Below are 25963 nucleotides of genomic sequence, written 5' to 3'. Positions count from 1 at the left end.
ATTCTGTTAATTTGCCAAAATAAAATAAGGATTTAAAAAAAATGTAGACTACCAGTCAAAAGTTTTGAACACTTCAAATCAAAGTTTTTTTAAGATAATGAGAAACATTTGAAGGTGTTGACCCCTAAAATTTAGGGGAAAATCTGCAGAATAGTTTTAAATGCGTTTACATTTTTACGCAAATATAACTACGTGTAAATGTTTTCAAATAGTGTTCAAATGCTGCCTGTCTATGCATTTAAAGGCAGAAGACAGCAGTTTTGGTTCTGCTTATTTATAAATAGGCAGATAAGTGTTATTGATTGATAATAAGACTGATTAAACTCTGAACACACCAGACCAAATTCCTATTCCTACCATATTTATATGTTAGGGAGACTAGGAACAGTTGCAATATGGCTTATTCCTCCTGTCAGAAATGAGCTAAAGTGATAATGCTCATCCGGCATATGTTTAGTTGGCCCATTCACCCTACTGGAAATAATCTGACATATGTGACCCTTCCTTATAGGCAAACCAAATTTTAAGATGAAAAAGTAATTTTTTTTAATGCTCATATTTTTCTCTTACCGTCTAAAGTTTATATGAAGCCTAAAAAAATACTTATTCATGACCCAGATATTTTTACTCTAAACTGTATGTGTGAATCATTATACATTAAAGGGGTGTTGCAACGATGTGTCATGCATTCTGACTTCTTTACAATGTTAACATGCGGTCTTCTCATGCTTAACATGTTCAACCTTTAAAAAAACGAACTGAGCGTATAACGTAGTACTTGCATGCGCTAAAATATATAAAGTTATCTATAATAATAAAAAAATCTGATATAGTTGCAATATGCTACCCTTGGTTTTATTCCATAATTTATATGAGTTTAATGTTACTCTGGAAAGTATGAAAAAGTAAATGAGTAAAAACCTTTGACCGGTAGTGTGAAATGTTAACAGTTTCAATCAACTCGTCTTTTTACCTCTTTTGAAGTCTAAAAGGAACCAGCGATAACAGAAGTAGAAATGTGTGTAATCTCCATTCTGATGCATGAGCTCAAACAACTCAGAGTCCAGGATCTAGAAAAACATTGTGTTCAGATCATAGTCATGTCACAGTGGCATCAGAGGAACTGACGAATCGTGGCACAGACTCGGGAATTGAAGATTAAGGAATCGGATCATGTGCATTGTTACCTGTATGAGTGACCTCATGTTGGCGAAATGAGTGTCCATAGCTCCTCCGGTAGGAAAATTCTGACTCATTCTTTTCATGAGCTGAGTGAAACAGCTGTAGGCCAAGCACTCTTAGAAGTGGATAAAGAGAAGATCAAATATTAATGACGACAGCAAGGCATTTAAATGAATTTACAAGGTATATATTTGATTCTGTAATAGAGACTAAACCAATGGCATGCACTTTGTTTCTTCTTTTATGTGAAATGTTTCTGCTGTTTACAGTCATTGTTTTGTCAACATTTTTGTTCATCACTGTTTTATAGTTAATACTGATCTTCATAACTCTTACCATCATCCAAAATTACCATCAGAGGGGCTAGAAGGTCACACATGCCTTGCACATAGCCAATCTCCAGATGTTCCCACACATAACTGATTCATGAGACATGAGAGACAAGGACAGTTTGTATTTATGATTCAATGAACCTGACAGAAAGATTTAAAAAATTGAATGAGAATAGAAACAGAGAGAGAGATTCACTCATGCTCTGCCCACCTGCACATGATGTTGCGTAGTTTCTCCAGATTGCTTGTAGTGAAGTAATAGTAGTTACGGTCACAACGCTGGACGTCTTTATCAATTCTGTGCAGATTCAGCGCCACCTTGTCCAACAACTCAATCTGTACACAGACGCAGGATTTGATATCAGAAAAAAAAATATGGAGAAAAAGACACAACAAACACAATGATTCTACTTTATACTGGGAAACATTTCTAAAATACTGATGCACATATGTCTGTATATACTGTATTTATTCAGCACGAAAACAATGAGGGTCTAAATTACAATGAGAATGTCATCATTAAACATGCACTCACAACAGTAATTTATTAAATGTAAAAGTATAAAAGATAAAACAAGAACACAAAATTTCCATGAATGTAGAATGTTGCTTAAGATTTTATTGAAGTAAATCACTGCTTGTATTTCACAATACCCCAACAGCTCAAATGTGCATTAATATACCGTATAAGAGGAAAAGGAAGGTGCAGTGCCCTCATTGGCGGTTGTGAGTCTTTCCAGCTGACTGCAGAGTTTGTCTTCACTCAAAGGGTCCTGTCCACCCTGCTCCTCTATAGTCCCGGTGGGCGTGGTGTCTTCCTCCATGCTCTGTCCGTCATCTATGCTAGACATGATTTGGGAATGTCCAGATGTCACCGAGTAGTGTCTGGAGGAGGGCAGACCTGAATCTGGAGAGTCAAACTCCACCAGAGGTCTCTCATCTGGGGCTAGCATAGCCGGGGTCACCACAGTGGTTAAGGTGGGTGTACTGTCTCCCTCGCATGATGTGTTATGACCACCAGCATCAGGTTCATCCACTGACATGAATACCTGAGGAGAGAAAACGTGGGGATGTTACGATCACATACCTGTACGGTACATCATCACCTCACTTCGGTCAACCATCAAGTGCAATAATAGAAATGTATTGACAACAACGTGCAATGTCATTTATTTACACATAACACTTTTTATAATGTATATACACTCACCAAAGGATTATTAGGAACACCTGTTCAATTTCTCATTAATACAATTATGGTGGTGGTGTAATGGTGTGGGGGATGTTTTCTTGGCACACTTTAGGCCCCTTAGTGCATCGTTTAAATGCCAAGGCCTACCTGAGCATTGTTTCTGACCATGTCCATCCCTTTATGACCACCATGTACCCATCCTCTGATGGCTACATCCAGCAGGATAATGCACCATGTCACAAAGCTTGAATCATTTCAAATTGGTTTCTTGAACATGACAATGAGTTCACTGAACTAAAATGGCCCCCACAGTCATCAGATCTCAACCCAACAGAGCATCTTTGGGATGTGGTGGAACGGGAGCTTCGTGCATCCCATAAATCTCCATCAGCTGCAGGATGCTATCCTGCCAATATGGGCCCACTTTTCTAAAGAATGCTATTGTACATTGTACTTGAAACCTCATTTTTACCAGATAAAAATGTATGAACGTACTGTATATGTGATGGATTTATTTATTGATTGCAAAAACAAGTTCAGAACATAAATGTCAAGTGTTTTAGCTTTCAAATGACGCATAGTTTGTGATATTTAATAGATTTTTTATCAACTTTGTTTTACATTATCTTCAGACACGTTAAAAACGCCTTTCCATGGCTCATGGGCCCTGTCCATGTTTAAAGGAGGCATGAATTAAAATCACAATTTTATTTCATGCCTCTATTTGCACAAGATTAGTACTACCTGGGGACCTCTAGTAATTTGTATTAAAAATGAGGTATGTCTGTGATCTTAAGCCCCTGCGAATCGGTCTCTTTGTGATTTGATGGGCTCATATACATTTTTTCAAGGTTTTATCCACCGTTTGCGAATAATGGAGGATGTTTTGAAGTGTTTTGGTATTATTTCGGGTGCCGGGTGATTTCCGTTTTTTAAGAGTATAGAGAAGAAATAGAAGTTGGTTTTATTGGTATTTAAAATTATTAGTCATTCTAGGGCCCACTTTGAAGTCAGCATGGCCACGCCCCCCAGTTGAGAATAGGCTTGCACGATGTAGCGGTGCTACTGTAGCATCACGATACTAAAGCTTCAAAATAACATTAATATTCATATGCATTAATATTCATTTGAGCCTTTTTGTGGTGTTTATTTCCTAAATAAATTTGTGTTTTGAAAGTCTCGACGAGTTAATGATTCAAATTAGAGATTTGAACGAGTTGGTTAAATGATTCACTAACTCAGTGGAAAATTGACGCCACCTACTGGCCGTTGTAGTTCTGCATTTAAAGTGAGCCTAATATTTCCCTTTATAAAGACTGCTGTATCTATTACATTTGTCCAACATTTGAATTAGTTCCTACGTGAAAAAATGATCTAGTGTACTTAAGTATATACTACAGTAAACTTAAACTCATAGACACTAGTGTCTTTGAGTCTTATCATAATAAATATTTAAGTATACTACAGTATTTGCTCAAATTTATCCAATTACTACGGTTAATACAGCAAAATACCCTAGTGCAAAGTATAATACACTGTAGTAAATACAAACAGTTTAATCTAAATCTGTGTTTTTTGTATAGATTTGAATTATATGGCACAGCATCGTGATACTACTTAGTATCGAAATACTTCATGTCGTAAGACATGTTTATGGTACCGTGACAACCCTAATTGAGAACCACTGACGTCCAGTCATAACCCCAAACATATGGAATCAGAAACAAGGATTGCTAATATTTGAAAAGAGCAGCCAGGCTCAGTTTTCCAGTATCTTTATTTTATTAACTTTTCGAATTTGCTGCTCCTGTGATCTACTAATCATACTTATATACTGAACATACACATTTTTGCCTACTATATAGTGAGGAAGTCTGACGTTGGGCTGATAAAGAAACAAGTATAGCACCACCAAAACTATCAGCAAAGCAGAGCTGTCCTCTGTGACTGACCTCATTACTGATAGTCGAGTCTCTGTGGATGAGTCTGAGGACGTGACTGTCTATACTGCTGCCTGACGACAGCTTGGCAAAGATGGCCGACTGCATCTCCTTCTCCCGCTGTTTCACAATGACCTCACACGCCTTCCACTCGCGCATCACCTGCTGATACCTAGCTGTGATCTTCTCATCAATCTACCAAAGCACATCATAGAGACAGAAACTGCAACGTTTTGGCAAAACACATTACATACGAGACAAAATAAATGATGAGCTAGATTTTCTTCAAACAAAGTCTTTATTAAAATCACTCTATTACACAAAAGAAAGACTTTGAGAAAGAACATTTTTACTACCTGCATGTTTTTGAAAATTGTGTATTTAACATGGATAAGTCTGAACATATTGAAATACTAAATATACAAATGCTTCGATAAAACTACCCAAGAACATGGTTGGGCTCTCAGAGGAATGATTATTAAATTCGCATTTAAATAGTTTTATAATATGTGTGTGACGTATCTTTACCTGTGCCATGTTTTTCTTGTCCATTCCAAATTTATAGTGACCTAACAAAAACGGCCACACCTCTTTTCTGATCTCATGCTCCACCCCTCCGTAATAAACCAATCGCAGCAGCTCCAGCTCTTTATAATTCTGCCAAGACATTGAGGATTAAGCTGTGAAAACCTTGCACCCTACAATACTTTTCATTAAACCCTAATGCCCCCTCGTGGCTGAGATGAAGAGTGCTTGGTGCTAACCTTACAGTCCTTCTGATATTTACTCCACACGTCTTTACTAAGCCCTCCGGAAGCTTCACACTGTTTGTCCAGAGGGACAATATTACTGTTGACCAGCTCTGAGAGGTGAGTCCTCACGGTTGACAGATGTCGACAGTACGCCAGCCCTACAACGGGTTGCAAAAAACGAGGTAGTGTGCACAGCTGAGGGTTTATTTATGCATACTATAATTACCAATTCATATGAATGTATTAATGAGGAAACAGATTTTTTTGACTTACAGCCATAAAACGCTCGAGACACAATCTGTCTCTTCATATTTTGGCACAGCATCTTCAGAGGGATGCTGCGCGCAGAAGGGAAACATCCGTTACAAGGAGACTGTTCAGATGCTTTAGTGAAAATCTATACAAACTACAACCACACACCACATATAATGCACTTATTAACAACAAATGGTACTTTCGGTGAACTACGGGCAGGCAAATGCTTTTCAAACCGATGTTTTACCGTTTTGCTAGCACGTACATTTTTATTTCAACGTTTATTTGACCAACAGTTACAGACACACCCATATTGTGTGTTATTTACGGGCATCTCTCTCACCGGTCGTGCATGCACGTGCAGCTTGCAGGAAGCTCGACGGAAGCGTTGCTGCCTCCGGTAGAGCAGGACAAACACGATGACATACGACTGGTGCACTCGCCCTGCTGCCATGACAACGGACTGCCGCCGAAGCCCTGCATCTCCACCATATCCCCGTGGTCTGCCAGGGCGTCGGAAAGAAAAGAGACAGCGAGAGCAAAAGAAACAGACGTGAATATGCAAATATGTCACCTGCTCTAGTAACCTGCATTTGAAGAAAATATTTTGCTTAGTGAGACTTTGCCCTAAATGTATTAGTATTCTTAAAAATGGTTCGTGATTGCAATGCTACAGGCATCAGCTCAACCGTGACGTAATTAAGGTACAGATAAATCAATTCATCTTACCTCTATTATATTTGGGTTTGCTCTTTATTCTGAGGTCCAAAAGTCTAAGACCAGTAATGAAAATGCATCAATTTACTAGGATATTATTTATTTCTGAATGTTTTTATATTTGTATGCAAGTATATTATCGTCCCATTCTTTAATGGCAGGATATGAGTTTTAATGGACTTGACATGTGTGCCAAACCTGGTGATTTATTTGGGATCATTCCAAGGTACGGCTTGTGTCTTACTATTGTTATAGTACATGGTAGATTTTTTTTTTTTTTACATTTTACATAAAAAATATTTCCACATACTTCATAATGTGAAAACGTGCTTTTTTAAAGATACATAATAAAAGCGTAACCATTATTCTCATATATTTTATAACGTGGATAATTTGTTCTTAGACTTCTTGATCGCACTGTATATTTCTTGATTGATTATTTTGGATCCATTAGATACAGCCTGTTTTTCCTCTTCAAATGTCTTTTAAATCTAGTTAGACACAGTGAAATCAATGCAAACCTGGGGTTAGGATATCATAAACATGCATCTATGAATGAACAGAAGGAAAAGGTGTAAAACGATGCGGGGATGCCATGCCAGGAGACCTGCCAGTCAATCCATCCATCAATCACAGTCACAAATCAAGCCAGGCACTGGTAGAGCTTGAAGAGGAACATAGAAGGACAAACAGGAACCATTCCTACCATGCTGGATGCATCAGATTTAACCATGACAAAAATAAAGTCAAAGAAGAAAAATGTTTAATATGTATAGTTTAAAAAAACGTGAAGACCCAATTGAACCAAAAGACTCGATAAGTAAACTGATAAATGCTCTTCACCTTAATTCTTCAGGTTGGAGCTGGTGACCTGCTATAAACCGTAACCTCCCGTGTAACCAAAATAACAAAATGAACGGAGAGCATGTACTGAAAAATCTGGTGTATGGCACTTTGGTATGTCTATGATCGAATGGGCGACGCATTCGAAGAACAATTCACGTGTCTACTACACCAGAACCCCACAGGACCTAACTGGTATAATGAAAGGTGACTGCAGTTTGTGAAGAATTACAGTGAACAGCATTGCTGAAAAACATTTCAACACAAGAGGAGCATAGAAAGAAACAACTTGAACCAATGACAAAATGAGTATTCATGAAGGGAAGGAGGACACAGTTCTGACAAGTTAGCAGTGGAGCGCATTCGCCACAAAAAAACAGAATTCATGCAAATTTGACATGCAAAGCCCACAAGCGTTTTGCAGTAAAACCAAACAAGGATTTCAAAATAACCAAGACCTCTATAGGACTTATTCATGTCAACTAAGGAGTGCAAAAGTACAAATTAATTTTAAACATAAATAAAAAATAATTAGAAGCGTTGCTGCCTGGCCACCACAGTCTGGCCCAACAGTGCAGGGAGGAGGAGGGAGCTGTAGGCGGAGGAGTCTGTACTCCGCCATGACATCATCCCTCAATCCATAATCCTAAAACATCCTCGGGGAGAGTGTGAATGTGCAAGAGGGATAAAGGCAGTGTAGTAGTGTGACGAAGTGGCAGTTTAGTATGAGATCTACAGACTGTGAGAAAGGTTAGCACAGGTAACCCCCGGCAACGGAGGGGTGGGTGGAGGGAGCAGTGACGAAAGGGAAAATGAGTCAGGTGGAGAGAAATGTACACGGTGCTGACCACACAAACAGGCACACATAACCTTCAGTTGTAAATCAGAATATAAACTTAAAATATAAGGTTGGTGTGTGTATATTTGAAGATAAGGCCCTGATCGGACAGAATGCGTCTTTTGCTTTGAGAATTATTTTCAGTTATCAGGGAGCGTTTTGCCGGCTACTTATGTGTGCCAGGCGCCTCGCGTTTCTGCCACCTGATGCGCCTCGAGTCTGAGCGCCCAAAGTTGAAAAAAAATCAACTTTGAGCAGAAAGCGCTTGATGTCATGTGCGCTTTTTTCCATTGTCCAATCGAATGAGTGGAGAGGGCGGATTCCCTTGTGGCATCGGATGTTTACAGATGCTCGAAACGAAAATGGAGGAGAAACTTATTGTGGGTGTTTCGGTTTACCTAGCAGCATAAAAAAACACTGCGCGCTGCTCTTTTCAAAGAGTCACCAAAAGCGTTTTCGAACTTGAAAAGCCTGTTCTGTGTGATCGTACCCTGTTTTTTTTTTATTGTGCATTCCAATTAACATCAATCAAACTGCAGTTGGTTTGTTTTTATTTAAGCCATAATAACTAAAAACATATAAACTAAAAACTAACAAAAATCTATGGCATGTTTTACATGTTGCTATGTGCATTTTAATGTTTCTATGCAGTTGCTAAGGTGTTCGGAGTTGTGCTAGTGCGTTGTTAAGATCTTCTGGCTGGTTGCTGCTTGTCATGTAATGAAAAAGAGACATCCCAAAAACGTTTAATCGCCCCCTTGTGGCTTGCAGCAGTAAAGGGCATAAGCCCCGCTCTGCATTTACATAAAAGTTTGCCAAAGATGGTTTCTGCCATTTTACTCATGTATGTTCAAATGTTTGATTTCAAGTTTTGAGTCAGTTATATGATGTTATGAAAAGGGGATGACAAGTGACAACATGACTTGTGAGTTTGTGATTGAGTCTGTCGGGAATACTGTATGGGCGGGACCTTGATAGCACGACTTCACCTTTCGATCATCACTTTTAAAAAATGCAACTCAAAAGCTTTAGTTTTTTTTTTAAGGCAAGTCAAGCTGACTTCGTAAGTAATTTTAATAATTTTTTTATTAAACTTATAAAATTAATTTTTCAAGCTATTCTTATTACACTTTTTTTAAGTAAGTTTAATATCATTTCAATTCATATGACATGAAAAGCCAATTTGATTGAATAAAAATCAAAGTTGCATTTTTTACAGTATATACTGTATATTGGTGGAAGATGTCATTAGCCATTTCTGGGAGATATTGGCTTCAGTTTTCTGTAGTGGAAGGATATGGAGACAGCTTCCATCTTTTTTACAATCTTTGACTGCTACAGTCAGTGATTCCTGCACAGAAAATTCCTCCCTGTCTGTTTTTTCATCTGTCAAGTAAAAATCACTTGGAGATATATTGTAGTATAAGTGTTCATTTTTAGTAATTGTTTGCCTGATAAGCTAGCAAACAGTGGGTTTCCGATAGCACACATACAACACACATCTAGAGTCTTTTCACTTGATGTAGCTGCTGGGTCACTGCTGTGGGGACCAGGTAACAGTCGGGTGCCAAGAAAGAAAGAGGGTTAATGAAGTGGGCCACTGGTGATAAAAACCTTTCATGACATTAGGGTCTGTGAGGTTCCGTGAGCAGATCATTGAGATCATTGCGTGAAGTCTATCTTCCTCCTCCTCGTCATCGTCCAGAGAGGGCGCACGGCTGCCCGTGGTGTGGTGGTAGTTTATAGTGACTGCTTGGGCAATAAAAAAAACAGTTTAGCACCCGCCTACCAGGCAAAGTCACACTCCACATGCATACACACAAACACACAAACACACAGATATAAAAAGATGCAGTCGGAACAAAATGCTGCATCTTCGTACTCACGTCCTTCCCAGCATCCTCCACAACGGCTGTTATGTTCCACAAAAATGTGAGAACCAAACACAATGACAACAATGATGTGCAGAGGCTGTGTGTGATGCCACCTTGTTTGGCATTCAACGAATCAGAAAGTGATGGATTCATGAGCAAGTGAAAGTCTAAAATATTATTTTTTTACAAATGCAAACCCTTTGTTTGATTAAAAAACTGATACTGAATTTTATTTGAAAACGCTTTCCTCTGCAGAACATTTTGCAGCAGGAAAATCAGAAGTAATAAGATTTTCATCTTGTGATCATCATGTGATTAGATTATCAAAGACATCGCTTTCACGGTGTAGATGAAACGTGAGGAGGGATGGACATGCGAAGGTGTAAGTGAAAAGAACGAACACGTATCTGATGAAACTCACTTGAGTCGTGATGGTATCCCGGATAAACGATACGAAACACATAGTCTGCAGCAATCTGTTCCTCTCCATCTCCGTCTTGATCCACCAAACGTGCCGTGCTGTTCCTTTTACGAAGCTTAGGGAAGACTTTCCCCTGTTAGTTAAACATGCACCCACACACATTCGAACAGAAGATAAATTAATTTCTCGAACTGAGAACATTTTTGCGATTACTTGAAACACTACAATGAACATGACTTTATGTCAACACGCAGTAGCTAGAAGGAGAATGTGAAGTAAAGAATTAGTGACTGACAAGGATTACTCCGCCCAAAAATGAAAATACTGTAATCATTTACTAACTCTCAAATTCCAACCCTGCATACATAAAGATATTTGGAAGAATGTGATCAATCGTTGACTACCATAGAAGACAAAAAGTCTGATATTTTGAGGAATTTAGCCAAGCAAACAGTTCTTGGGCACCTTTGAATACCATTTACATTTCTCCTACTATGGTAGTCAATGATGTCCCAGAAATGTCAGTTGCTAACAGTTTTCAAAATATCTTTCTTTCTGTTCAACAGAACAAAGACATTTATACAGGTTGGGAACAACTCGGGGCGGGGGTAATTCACAAATTTCACATTTGTGGGTGGAGTATCCCTTTAAATAATGATTGGGAGGTATACAGGCAGGTCATTATACACATGCTGCTCTGCTATATATCAAATTATTATTGAGAAAGCTGAAGAAAACATGGTAACACTTCAAGATTCTGTTAAATGTTTGTAATGAAGCTGATCAAAGCTAGAAAACCCCTCACCTTACCCCTCTGTGACCAGAGAGGGGGCTCTAGCTGACCCCGGGGCAACAGACCTGTCTCCAGGCAGGACAGAAAAGCTAGCAGGTGACCCCCAGGAGGGAAGTGCAGAGGAGGCCGCTGGATTCCATCCTGACTTACTAACACCAGAGTACCACCACAGTCTGCTACAAAAAATGTGGAATTTGTGATTAGAAATGAAGTTGTTGGACCTATTTAAAGCTGCACTCCATAACGTTTTTTAGATAAAAACAAAAGGTATTGAGCAAATTATAATCAAAACAAAATACAAAACAGTAGATTTTATTTCAATACACGAAAAGAGCAAGTAAAGTAACCTGCAATTTATTATTTCAAAGTGGGATACAGAGATAAAGTTACAGATTGCTATTGTCATCATTGTAATTTTTTATTTTATTTCTCCTAATTAATTAATAAAGCAATGAATGAGGCCTTTATATAGCGTATTTTTGTGTATTGCTGTACACCCAAAGCGCTTTAAATTCATTTGATGGGGGTCTCTCCTCAACCACCACCAGTATGCAGCATACACCTGGATGATGCGACGGCAGCCACAGTACAACGGCGCCACTGCGCTCACCACACACCAGCTGTAGGTGGAGAGGAGAGAGAGATATTGTTGGTGGGGATGATTTGGAGGCCAAGATTGACAAGGTCCAGTGGAGGGAATCTAGCCAGGACAGAGGGGTTACGCCCCTATTCTATACGTGCCATGGGATCTTTAATGACAGGGAGTCAGGACCTCGGTTTAACGTTTCATCCGAAGGACGGAGTTAAGCTGCCTGTCAGAAGTACAGTAGAGAGGAGACTCACGGCGCTGGTGACAATGAATGCAGACGATCTGTCTTAAAGGCACAGTCAATGCGTAATCCCAATAAATACTAGAGAGGTTAGAGAGAAGACAAGAGAGAGAAAAATATTAATTTAGTAGTAGTATTTTTCTTTTTTTAAATTGAGACACTTTGACAAATCATATAAAACAGTGAGAACTATTACTGTGAATGTCAACATATCAAAATCCATTACTTTCACCCGTTTCATTGGACTCTTACAGATACAGCCGTGGAAAAACTTAAAGAGACCATTCCAATTTTTCATTTAATCAGCATTTCTAGATGTATTGTGGCCATTCCAGTCTAGTGTCTGTTTAATTTCCACAATATCAAACCTCAGGAGTCACAAAGTCATCTAACAGCAATGCGAAAGACCGACAGCATGACAAACAATAAAATATATATTTTAGAAATTTTCCTAAATACATGTACAAGTATTACTGTTGTATTGCTTAGTAGTGAATATTAACTTGTTTTCTTTGCAGTATTTGGGGCCTGAAAAAATACAATGAATCTTTTCTGTTATTTTGATCTGTTTCTCAGACAGAAAAAATGTTGTTATTTGAAATTTGGGAGAAATATTATTAGTTCACAGAACGAAACAAAAACTATAATTTTACCTAAATACATACCTATAAATAGCACATTTTAAAATCACACTGAAAACTGATTTTGAAATAGTTTATTCATTTTTCTTCCACAGCTGTATATTATATGACCACTGACAATTAATATGACATGCTTATGTTATTCCCATCCATCTTCAGTAAATGTAATTGCTCTGTCCTCTCACATCAATCAAATCAATTGCTGTGGATCAGGTACAGTTATGACAAAAGTTTAAATGAAGATTTGTTATCTCAAAGGACTATGGCACACCAACATTTTCCGGAACATCCCATTTTTCCTGAATTCACCCTCTGAATGTATATATTTTACCTCTTCTCAAGGTCGCAGTCTCCCAGAGTGCCGTTGATCAGCTGATTGGGCGTCCACTTCAGCGTGAGGGTCTCAGCCGTCTGATGAAGGGACAGGTAACCACGTAGGACCTCCATATCCTTCTTCTGCAAACAACAATAACAATCATCACAAGGGCTTCCCTCATTCCTACCGGCATGTCTCAATACGTCAGCACAACATCAGTGAACTGAACAGTCATTTTGTCACAGTTTTGATTTACAATCCATTCAGTTACCACATTCATCTGTCAAAATCGTGAATTCTTTTGTCACTGTTATAAGAAGTCAAAAATGAGAAGAGCAATGTAAGATTATAGAATAAGAGAGAGATACTGTAGGCAACAGAGTGACATAAATAAAAAGTCTCTTACGATTTACCAGGATCACAATATCAGCGAGATGCATCATGTTTCGCACGGAAATCCAATTAGACCTGATTCACTGTGATACTATTGGCAAGGGTCATTTACACTATTGATTTCAACAAATCCTTGCCAGACGCAGCACTCCCTGTCCAGTTACATCAGTCACTGTTGCAAATCTAACAGACATGCAAACGCACCATCCCTGACTCATAGCTGATGAGAAATCTGATGTGCTGTAATGGCTAATCCAGTCTGCCTTTTCCAGTTCAAAAGTGTGGCCAATTGTCAGTCAGGAAGTCCATATGGGCATCAGTGATCTGGTTTATACACCAGGGAGCTGGAAATGTCAGGGGCTGTTTGGATAAAAGAGCGAGACTCAGCCAGCTGAGAGCTCGCTAATGGAGAGGACAAAAATGCGGAGTACGATGGCTACTAGGGCAGAAGAATTGTAACTAGAGATCAACGATTTTCTCTACATATACACATGTTAACTGACGCTGAAATGAAACGGGGTGTTAAACCAAGGCGACACAAATATAGCAGATATTACAAAGTAAAAAGGGAAAAAATGCATTTCTTGTTTTCTATGTTGCATAATATTTTATTAATTTTAATAGATGGTAAAAACTTAAAAGAAAACATTTACAATTAAAAAGATCAGACAATCTAGCTTACTGTACATGCATCATCATTAATAGGTGCATGGGATTTAATTACTTACATAAACAACATATCGTGAAAAAATATTTATGCTTAGAAAAATATTAACTCTTATAAAAAGTAACAATTCCACCTAAAAATCAATTCCAAGTACAAATATTGCCCTTTATAAAATATGTAGCTCTGACACTGATTCAATTCCCATAACCAGCAGCATCTGAGTACCCAGATGTGAAGCCTGTATTGACTACATAAAACCCATAGATCTAAAATCAATCAACTTTGTTAAGGATATAGACAGAATTATTTCACGCCTAAGCATGTCGTACCGGTTGAACAAGTACGTTGTTCTTTCCGTACAGCAAGTGAACACGTGAATTTTGATGGAGGGATTCGACATACTCTCTCGCCGAGGCCGCAAATTTATCCTCAGACATGCTGCCACTGGACTGCCGCTTCCGGATCTGAAAAACACGAGCATGAAATATTTGTTTAATAAACACACATTACATTTAATAACACTACTACAAAAATATTACACAAACATTCTAACTGCATGATGTTCTCACCCCGAGGGCAGGCCTGCGACCTGGCGAGACCTCTTGTCCTCTGTGGGCCCCGTGGATGCGGTGTCTTTGCACAAGCTCATTTGCTGACGGGTCCGTCCAGAAATGATCTGACGTCTTGAGTTTGGAGTACTCCAGTGCACAGGGACCCACTGCCAATGACGAAATGTTCATTTCACACAAAATGAATGCTTTGAATATATTTAAAGAGTGCGAAAAAGGATCTTAAATTGAAAAATAATACAATAATTCAGCACTAATGTTTTGTGTGTCTCTCATTCTTCATTGACCTATAAATCTCTACAATTGCAATATTTAAAGAGAAGCATCACATAGACTTACCCAGAAGTGCAGCCAGTATGGGACCAAAAACCGAGTCGTGAATGAGAGCCTCCCTTTCATAATACTTACTAGGGAGACACGCAAAAAAACAACCACATATAATGACATCCCAAACAATCACGGTCATTTATTTCAAGCATTCATTTTGACAATAAACAAAAATCTGCGTGTAGATGTGCAGTCACAAAAGAATAAAATTGATTCAAACAAAGGCAGTGCAAATGATAATAACTATACCTTGCGTTATCCACAATATGCTGCACAATTTTGTCCAGGACTTTCTCGAAGAGTGCTGTGCGGACCCATATGTGTTTGATGGCCTGGGCAGAGAGAGGCTGAGGAGCCCGGCCTGCAGAGGATCCCTGTCTTCTGAGAGGCTCCTGACCTGTGCTCTGGGTTCTCCTGGGAGACAAGACCAGATCAAAGGTGTTTAACCAACCAACACAAAACACTAAAAGTGATGTTTTACACCAGAAGACAGTGTGGGCTGACGGAAACAAACATGAAAATGTGAAATATGTGACCCTGTTTGTGAAATCCAGGCAGATCGTACAATTCAACTATGAGGAGCATCAAAGTTGTCATAGCCATAAAAATAACAAAGGTTATGTGTGTTTAATGTATATTATTAAATTATATAAAAGATACATTTTTAGTTTTTCTAGCATTAAAAAAACTGAAATGAATCATTTTATTGGCACCAAATAGTGAATGTTGGCTTACTAAACATTGATTTCAATAGATGAAATGGTCTTGCTCAGTCAATAATAAAGACGTCAAGGTTATCTTTTTACAGAATACTTACACTGTAAATACAAATAGTAATATTTTACTGTGCGCAAACACTTGACACTAAAAAATAAAAAAATTACATAAAAAAATTAAGTAAATCCTATGGTTGTTTTTAACAGTCTACAATGTTTTATGTAGATAACCCTAAATCACTTTACATATTTGTAACTATAACTATCTGTAAAAAATTTAAGGAAAATTACTTTTAAGCATATTTATACAAAAAAAAGGAAAATATCTGCTGTATTAACGTGAAAAAACTATGTACATCAGTTGCACATAATTAAGTTATTTTTACATAATTTCATTATGTTCAAGTTGCCAATTTTTTTTATATTAATGTTTCATATTTTCATTTAATGTTCTCTTCGTTAATGTGACATACAATTTAATTTGATCTCTAACAAGATATTGAGTTGACACATAAAGCTTAACAGAAATGTACCATTTAAAAATGTAACTGGCCACTACCTGAGCAAAGGCAACAGTTTTCTGAACAAGGGTAACCACTAAACTGAAAAATATAACAAACTCTTCTAAATCTCAAAGATAAATGAACATAAATCACGAATAAAACAAAACTTAATTAAGTAAATAACTCTCAAAATGCAGTCTTACACAAATAATGCAGGAAAATATACATTTTCTGCCTAGTTGAAACAATTATAGCCTTTGTTAACAGAACACAAATCATTTATGCAGTGCCAACATTGAGGAATTAAGTTACAAAACTGAACATGAAAAATTCATGTTGCGACCAAATTTGACAAAAATTGTATTGATTCAACTTATTTAAATTAATCAAATTGGAAAAGCAGCAAACATCGTTTTTTTTATCAGTGTACTTAAAGGCTGAGTAGGCAGTCCTGTCCAGAAACGTTTTCTCTCATGCTGATTGGAAGTCTCTAAACATCCTGATAGCAATCAATGGAAAACGTGCCGTTTTTGAGTGTGTCTCTTTAAATGCTAAATGAGCTTCGGCTCCCCGTATGCAGAATATGATGTAGAGCGCTTACACATGCGCTTTGGATGACATGAATACAAGCAATATGGCGGAAAGCGCAATTACGTCTATAATGTCCTATCCAACCAAAACCATACACTAACTGCAATAAAAATCACCTTAATGCCTTGTTCTTAAACACAAATTAAATGGAGACCGTACAAAAAAATATATAACAACATATGCTGTATGAAATGTTTGCGATTGATGATTAATCATGTGCATGCATATTACTTACAGACATAAACACGGAAATAGGCAAAAACATGCATTCAGAGTTGTCTTACAAATGTGCATTCTGTTTCAATACGCTCTTAGTATTGTCACACTTAAGACATACAAGAAACACTGAACTCAGCGAGAAAGACACTGCCATAACTTTCTTTCGATGTAATGAATAAGCTTTACAGAAATTATGCTGGTCACAAGTCTTCTGAACCGATGGTTGCGATGCGTTTTACCACTAACGTTACGACACAACACCGCTCTTTGAACCGATGTAAAGGCTCAGGTTTAGCCGTGAATATGTAAACAACAGCCGCTAACGTGCTGAATAAATTATTTAAGAAACACGATTTAAAAAACAATGTGTAATACTAACTTCCGGAGATGAAGCTTGATCGCAAACAGCTGATCCAATCTTGAGAATATTTCTTTGGGGGAAACCGATGCTATACTGACCCAGGTTGACTCGCCGTGACCCCGGGAGCCAGAGATACATTCGGCGGAAGGCAACTGGCCAGAGCCTGGTCTTCCGGCCATACTTATAATAATATCTTCATTCATGTTTTCACATCACATGTTCTGACCTGGTCTGAAGAGGTCTTATTTCCATTCTCCCAATTCATGAAAGAAGCAAAAAAATTTATGAGAAAGTGTGTCTGTCAGTGGATTCCTCCCGTTTTCTTGTCCTGTACGTTTTCATACAGCATCTCAACATTATGGGCTTACTGCTCATATACAGCAGTCCAGGAGGGCCAATGGCAGCCGCAAAGCCCACTCAAACCCGCTGCGCTCTTTAGCAGATGGAAAAACAACACAATATATATTCACACAATGACACAAACAGAATGTGTCATCCCAAGTATTAACAGAGATAAATCTCACACATAAAAGACATTGAAACACAAGAGCCAGAACATCAGTCACTCAACCCGACAAAAACAGCTATCTGTCCCAACACCTGAAAAGCATTTTTGTGACAAAATCCTTGCAATTATGTTTTTTCTGACATGAAATCACAAAACTTTGAGGAATCGCTGCGAGTTTTCATGGATGTTTTCTGAGAGCCAGACGGCAGCTCTAGGCTACCAGTGAGCTGTCACGGCACTCTCAGAACACCAGGAGATCACAGAAGATCCCACGAGTTAAAAATCTTCTTGCTTTAGGGGGCTGTCACAAACTACAAGTGCAGAAAGCCTAGCTTGAATAAATCTGTTGGAAAAGAACACAGCCGTGGCAATGGGAAAATATAGCATAGTCTGATTCGGTTCAGAGTTTTATGAGAGTTCAAAAGCAAATTTCTGGTTATTTTCAACTAACTAAAAATAAAAGTGCATCTAAAACGCCTCTGAGGGTGAATCAAACACATTTAAAGGTGCTGTGTGTGTGAGGATCTATTGACAGAAATGCAATAGATTATACAAATCTATGTCTTCAGATGTGTATAAGACACCTTTACATAATGAAATATTTTTATCTTCATACACCATGGGTCTCTACAAAAGCCCTCAATGGATAAACTGTTCTAGAGAACGAAAGAAGCGAAAACATGATAACATCTTTGAAAGGGTGGGGTGGAGTGAGCAGTTTGTTGCAATTTGCAACCTCACCGCTAGATGGTCCTTTAAAACAAAATGGCTTTTATCAAAGCTCAGCTCATTTGGTTTCTCTAGACAGCTTTGGGCAAAAATCTCTACAAGTAATATTTTTGTTAGAGAGACACATTTTTAAGTTAACAAAGACAGACTAAAACCAACACAACTTAAAAAATAATTAAAACGATCTAGGTTTTATCCAGGATCAGTTTGAAGGGAGCTGTAGGGAGCAGGGAGATGTGTCGTAATATTGAGTGCACAGATGAGAGAGTCCATCACAAGCCTAAACCAATATCAGTGGACGACCATCAATCTCCCTTCAGACATCACATAACACCACACAAGAGAATCACAGAGCACTGCAGCAGACATGCTCCGAGATGGATGAGTCTGCTGTCTGTGCCACAGTGCCCCTTATCTCTGATTTACATAAGCATTGATCTAATAGTGGCCCACCTTTCAGCCTATGTGTGCGCGAGTGTTGGCTACAGTAATGGACATTCAGTGCAAAACAAGGAAATAAATTCTCGCATGTGAGATGAGCTACGCAGACGCCATGGAGATGAAATGGTGAAATTCTGCATGCAGAGCAATAATGCAGGACTGCAGCTAAAGGAAGAGCAGTGAGATGAGATGAGAGTTCAATACATCTGTAATGAACCCACAAATAGCATGTTTGCATCGCGTGCAATATTTGCAGTTGTTATCCGTCTCTCGAATACTAGATTCTGATTGGTCAGCCTCTGCATAAAGTTGTCATATTTTTGCATCACTAACATTAGCCTGTATATTTGACTGTAGTCTATGGCAACAACTTTCTTTCATATCTCTCATGTCACTTTGTAGTTTTTCTTAGATTGCAACGCATAGCAACCGTAGTAAAAATGGTCCCTGAAGACTTCATAGTACAGTGAGTGCAGAGCTTTTCATAGATTGTTAGAAGGCACAGAAGAGGAGCACCAGCAAATGCCCAATATTAAAGAAGAGAGTTGATCCGGAGCATACTGTAAAACGATAAAACATAAGGCCAGAAGGAAAAGGAAAACTCCGCACACGGTTGTATGCAGGAATTTTACTGTTTTTTACAGCTTTTTGAAACTGCAAATTTACAGGAAAAACATAAAAAACATGAATTTTACATGAAGAAAAAAATATATTTTATGGTATTTTCTGGCGCACCGGCTGCCATAAAATTGTCGTTTCATTACAGGTTTTTTTTAATGTATTATTTGTAGATAAAAACTAAGGCTACAAGATGCAATAACTTGTTAAATAATGAAATATGTGAAGGGAGATAGGATGATGCTTAAAGTCTGTACATTTTAAATTCAATTCAACTATATTTAAAAGAAAAAAATTGTATCGCCAACATGTTCTACATTCTTTCAGGGAAAAGAAAGCATCACTGCAGCTTCTAAAACTAAACAGCTATGATTTACTACTGCAGTACATAAAAGCAAATCTGACAATGTTATCACAAACTGTTGTGGTATCGATACACCGAAAAAAATCCAGGAAAAACCTGAAATTTTCAGGCAGCTGGGGGGCCATTAAAACAACGTCAAATAACAGTTCTCTCACATGAAATCACATGTTTCTCTTTCAAATTAGCATTTTTCTGTAATTAATTTTTTTTATACAGAATTTTAAAAATACACAATGTAATTTTACATTATACATTGTACAGTTTTTACAGCGTATTTGCAATATTTTGATACAAGCGCTACTAGTGCATTTACAATCAGTCAAATTGTAAATGCATTTAAAAAAACTTTAGCTATTATATTCACATTACCATATATAGTAGATGTCTTTAAAGCAAACCGATGTACTAAAAGCCACAAAACAAATTTGCAGATGTTAATGTTATTTAGTCCCAGCCCTTTGCTTTATAAAGGAACATGAAACAAAACGGGCGGCACTGAGCCTCTCTCTATGCAACAGAAGACGACGGCATCAGTAAAATCCATGAAGCAATGAAGTACAAAAGCATTTCCAGTGCAAAGCTCCCTTGAACAAGAAAGTAATCATATGTGGGTAATTTAGGAGACCCGTGATATTGTCCATAATATATTTGATTTAAATCAGTTTGAGCTTTGAATCAATGTGATTAGGGGTATTCAATAACCTGCAAGCATGTTGTTGCTCTAGCGATGGTGACACGATGGTGTTGCTGTGGCAACATGAGAAACCAAGAGTGCGGCAATGGGGGAGGGGTAATACAAATGGACAGGCGGGGAAACACCACAAAACTGCACTCCGGTGTGAGTGTGTAACTAGCTACTGTAAGGAGACACACGAAAGTCTTGAACTCATTTCTGACCACAACAGAGACGTTGAGTCACATAGCGATTGTCGCTATTAGGTAAAAGCGGTCCTCTCTTGAGTGGCACATCGGCCATGTAGTTCTGCTAATGGAGAGATAATGGGAAAATAAGGAGCTAAGCGAAGCCCTGGAGCATCCGCCCAAACCATCTCTCATTTAGAGCGCTTGAGAGCCAGTCAGCTGTTTAAAGCCTGACAAAGCAGCAAATCTCTCAGCGCACACCAGTTATAATCCTGCTTCCTGCTTGCACCATTGTCTGAACATCTTATCATTTAAAAAGCACAGCAAATATGATCCTTTGATGTAATTGCCTTTCTTTGCCATATTTCCAGTTACAGTGCATAGCAATAAGAGAATAAGAGACTGTTTTAGGTGAAGCGTGGAAGTGTTTCCTCCCAGTTTAATGTGCATTGACAATCACAAGTCAATCGCACGCAGACTCCCTAAAAAAGCTCTGGCTTTATCCAAAACATTGTATGTTCAATTTAGCAAGACTAGGGAGATTTTCAATCGTAAAGAGTGGAGGGTTTGTCCATGTAACATGCACAGACGATTTGTGGAATATGTAAGAACTAAGTCCATTTTAATTTTGATGGGAAGGGAAAGAGAAAAAGTGGGACCTTGCAATTTCGCTCTGCTGCTGTAGCTGCTCCTGCACCTTGCGGCACACATCGCTCGCCGTGGCATTCACCTTGCCGATCTTGGTGAAGAGGGCGGCGATCTTATCGCTGCGGAGGAACCCAGCGGCTCGTCGCTTCAGCAGGTGGCTTAAGCAAGCTTCAATGGAACCTGCAGGTGTGAGGAACATAGATGGAGGCGTTAGTATGGAGTTAGTATGGAGAAGTGTGCTGCAACATGGCAAAATATACAATATATTATACATACTATATATATACTGTATATACTATTTGCATCTTATTCCAAACTGCTGCGTGTCAATCTTTCCCAAGAAGTGTTGCATGATGCAGCAAAGTTATTTTTGTGATAGTAACAGAGGACCTGCTTTCCAATGGTGTTGATATTTTGACATTCATTTATTAAAATAAAGAAATTCAAGCCATGATTCAAACCAACCAGATCCCAAATGAATGACAAGATAACAAACGCTGATGAACAAAAGTTCACCCAAAAATGAAAATTCTGTCACTTATTTCTACCGTCAACTTGTCCCAGACCTGCATACATTTCTTTGTTTCGTAAAACGATATTTTAACATAAGATTATTAACATTATCGGTTTCCTGTGAAAGAAAAAAATGTCTAGCGCCTGCGCTTCCCTTCAGTGCTCGCGTTCACTCTCTCACTAGCTGTTATCAAAGGACGATCATGTAAGCACGCCATAACAAAGTCTAAAACTAATACATATAACAATAAAAGCTCAAAACCAGCGAACAGAAAATGACTCGCAAGCTCTGTGTGATGCGTACATTGACTCGTGCTTGTTTTAAAGCCGAACTTTAAACGCAACAGACTCTTCACAGATGTGAATGATCAGCAGAACGAACTGTCAGTAACTGATGATGTAGCTCACGTGGACCGTCATCTGGCAGGTGCTGATATCACTGAAGCTCATGTTAAGCCTTTTCACATGAAAAGATTCACTGCCCCTCTGTGTTCTGCCTGTTATTTTCATTAAAATGATTGTGCACAAGTTATGCATATAGACTCAATAATTGTAGAACTATAAGTTTAGTTGATTGGTAAAAAAATTGTGGTTTTAGTGTGTGTCATTAATAGAATTTAAAACAGTTTTTTAAACTAATTTTCCGTACCGTTTTTCGGCCTAGTGCATCCTGAATTCAGCAAAAACCTGAAATTTATTTTGTTTCCTTTTCTTGCACATTATACAATTTACTAAATATTTTTCCAAATGCTTACCCTCGCGGAAAGTGGGGCTGGATGTATTATTTGTCTTTGCTCATCCAAGACTCGCGCATACTCTATTGTCCTCTATTCTGTGCACACTCTTATCTGGCTGGGTGGCGAACAAACATTTTAAAAAATAATCGTAAGAACATTGAATCGCGATTCATATATGAATCGATTTTTTCTCCCACCCCTAATTTTCGGTATCAGTTTCAGCCCAGAATTTTAATTTCGCTGCATCCCTAAATTTTGCAAATATTTTGTTTGTGTTGAGTAGAACAACTTGAGGTTGAGTGATTGATGACATAATTTAAAATTTTGGGTGAACTATCCCTTTAAATTTATTTGCGAGGCACTGAACTATGCAACAGAATTAAAAAGACAACTATTAAATTTGGAGGATTGGTGCTGAGCTCTTTTGTGGTGGTCCTTTTTTCCATGGTAGTTGTGACTTTATCAAGGGTTCATCCAAAGAGGCGATTAAAAGAATGGGTAGGGAAGTTCCTCACTGGGAATTTGAAACAATTTTGTTCAAAAGATAAAAATCACATTGACTTGGCTTCAACAGAAGCAGTATGTCTGAATGAAAGGTTTATACGTTATTGTTAAAAACCAATATGTCTGACAAAAAAACAATGGATATCTAATTCTGAAAAACTACCAGTGTGCCCTTTGTCTCATACTCATTCTCCTTTTGTGAGGTAAACACCCATGACAGGAGCACAGCTGCAACCCACAATAGGATTTACCACTGTTTCCTGAAGCAAAGTGAAATATTTCACAAAGTCAAACTGCCTGTTACTGTGAATAGTTCTGCTAATCTACAGCCCCCCGAAGCGTCTCACTTCGAAAACAAATAAACAAAGCCAACCGTTTCCCCAGCCCAAACCACCAATCTCAGCAATGAAGGATGGAACAGATGTTCATCGTGGCACAAAACACAACTAATGTGTCTGTCTGTCTCTCCTGACAAGCACCCAACTGCTCACGATATGACATAAAATCAAGACGCATGAGAGGACTTGCTTGGCAAATTAAATAAAGTTTATTTTTTACATGATGGAAATGAAAGGCCAGCGGTGAGATTTGCATCCGCTCTGACAGTTGTGTAAAATGCTGAGCCGCCGCGTGATTGATGCTATCAATATCTCTGTGAAATCGAGGTCCCGTCGCAGCCACATAATCGACTGAATCGGAGAAAGCAATCAGATGTTTATGGCGGTAATAGCGCTTTTATTGCTTCGCTTGCGCCACCGGGAGATGCAGCTAACGCACTTCTGCTTCCGAGTTTTTGTGCAGGGGCCTGTTTGACACCTGAAGAAAGCACATAAAACTCAAGAAGGAGAAGATGCAAGCGGATAATCCTGAGAGGTTTATGATCAATGAGCTGCAAATTTGTGCATAAGTAAATTTAAGAGGGATTTTCATCCAACTATGGAAAATCACGATACATCTCACAGCAAGTCACACCTCAGTTTAAAACGAGTAGGCCACGCCCCTCTTTCAAGATGAATCATCTAAGTGCTTCCCCTGGAGACTGTAAATGGTCCTCTGCTAAAAAAGCAAGTCGTCCCCTGAATGGCCTTTTTAGATATGACACTTCCTGTGGGCCACCCTCCAGAAAGCCACGAACAAGGAGACACTGAACATGCTTGTAGAGGTGTTTACATAATCTCTTTGTGCCTGCTGGTTTGCTCGCCCCCTGCATGCAAACACACCCACAAGCAACTCTGTCCTCACGCTTACTACAAACACGCATTTGAGCAAATTGAGGTTTTCACATCAAAGTACATATTGAAATCATGAAACTGGTAAAGCAAAAGCGTATAAACATGATATGTTCTTGTCTTAACAACATGTCCAAACCAGCATTAAATAATTTATCTGCATTTAATAATAGCAAAAAACCTGTGCAACAAGACACTCTCACAACCTATCACAATAAGAAAATGTTTGTTTATTATACAGCCAATGCAATGCAAATGTCTGAAGTGAATATTCACATCCGTAACAGTTCATAATCCTCATAAATGGGCACATGAAAATTCAAATATAGTTACTGTTTTATGTTCTTTAAAGATGGGGTAACATGCTATTTCATGCATTCTGACTTCTTTACACTGTTAAACCAGCTGGCTTCTCATGCTTAACATGGTCAACGTGTATCACATAGTATTTCTGTGCTAGATACACTCCACCAGCACTCCCACTTGTTTCGGAAAGTTTACATAAGTCTGGATCCCTGTTTCATAACAGGTATCCTATTCCTTTTATTGACCATTCTCCCGGAAAAGCGTCATCCACCAAGCGAAAGAGCACACCCACGTGCAAACTTGAGAGAAAGACCACGCCCACGCGTCAACCAGCCAGCGTGAGAAAAAGCAGCATGCCCATCAAAGCTGCTTTCCTCGGCTGACGGAAGTTGAGCTGGGTTTGTTTGTTCACTGCATTTGAGTGATAAATGCAATATAAACTGTGGATATAATGCTGGATTTGGAGATTGTTTGAAACTGATCGATGGCTCGGTCCCAGCGCTAAAAGATGCAGGACATTAACGTTACATTTATGCATTTGGCAGACGCTTTTATTCAAAGTGACTTACATTGCATTGTATTATACACAGTGATGCTGGTAAAGTGTAATTTGACCACATTTTTCAGTAACGAGTAATCTATCGCGTTACTTTTTCGGAACCATTAATCAGATTAAAGTTATTTATCCTAGTCACAGTGCATTACTATTTTTGTCATTTTCCTTAGTAAAAATATATATTTTTTGGCTTTCTTCTTGCGTCTCAGGGAGTATTTCAGTAGCATTATGCGACAAGTCACGTTTTCAGCACGAGGACAATTCACGTGTAATAGCCCCTACCACACAGCGACACAAACGTAATCAACAATGGAGGGAGGAGAGAGATGCGCGTTTCTAGCTGGAAATACAGTCACGAGTTTGTGTCCGCTAGATTACAATATAAAGGTTCGTTGTACTCTCTGTGTTGGTGACAAAGTGCTATCTAGCTTCAAAAACACTACGTCAAATTTGAAGAAACAATTGGAGTCGAAGCACTGCACAGTCCAATTTACAGAGCAAGTCCCGCCAGGTGTTGCGAAGCAGAGAGCAGCAGGTCCCCCACCACCCAAACAACAAATGCTGGACTTTGATGCAAAAGCAGTCGGTGGGGGAGAGTTAAAGAAGTTGGTCGGACAGTAGTGATGCACGGATGGCGGTTAAATCCGCGGGCACTGCGGATGATCCGCGGGTCGGGT

The 25963-nt window shown here is 38.6% G+C and overlaps 1 protein-coding gene across 6 annotated transcripts in view; it reads right to left on the bottom strand.

Moving 5' to 3' along the window:
* The window catches only part of sgsm2 (small G protein signaling modulator 2), a 58175-nt gene that overhangs the window by 3534 nt on the left and 28678 nt on the right, over positions 1–25963 (bottom strand). Inside the window, exons 3-22 of one of the 6 annotated variants that reach the window (XM_056756648.1) lie at positions 21453–21621; positions 15132–15296; positions 14895–14962; positions 14556–14704; positions 14316–14450; positions 12942–13066; positions 11983–12050; positions 11152–11315; positions 10347–10479; positions 9666–9803; positions 5997–6156; positions 5672–5736; positions 5411–5556; positions 5175–5303; positions 4659–4841; positions 2198–2563; positions 1726–1850; positions 1519–1601; positions 1188–1297; positions 974–1070 (exon numbers count right to left, since the gene is read on the bottom strand). In XM_056756648.1, coding sequence (XP_056612626.1) covers positions 974–1070; positions 1188–1297; positions 1519–1601; positions 1726–1850; positions 2198–2563; positions 4659–4841; positions 5175–5303; positions 5411–5556; positions 5672–5736; positions 5997–6156; positions 9666–9803; positions 10347–10479; positions 11152–11315; positions 11983–12050; positions 12942–13066; positions 14316–14450; positions 14556–14704; positions 14895–14962; positions 15132–15296; positions 21453–21621 — 2778 coding nt within the window. The remainder of the gene's footprint in view (positions 1–973; positions 1071–1187; positions 1298–1518; positions 1602–1725; positions 1851–2197; positions 2564–4658; positions 4842–5174; positions 5304–5410; positions 5557–5671; positions 5737–5996; positions 6157–9665; positions 9804–10346; positions 10480–11151; positions 11316–11982; positions 12051–12941; positions 13067–14315; positions 14451–14555; positions 14705–14894; positions 14963–15131; positions 15297–21452; positions 21622–25963) is intronic. The other 5 variants (XM_056756649.1, XM_056756650.1, XM_056756651.1 and 2 more) reach the window with 5 other exon arrangements.

The sequence above is a fragment of the Triplophysa dalaica genome, chromosome 9, assembly GCF_015846415.1.
Source record: "Triplophysa dalaica isolate WHDGS20190420 chromosome 9, ASM1584641v1, whole genome shotgun sequence".
Classification (NCBI taxonomy): Eukaryota; Metazoa; Chordata; class Actinopteri; order Cypriniformes; family Nemacheilidae; genus Triplophysa; species Triplophysa dalaica.
The sequence above is the reverse complement of the archived record's forward strand: the minus strand, read 5'-3'. Positions and strand labels throughout refer to the sequence as shown.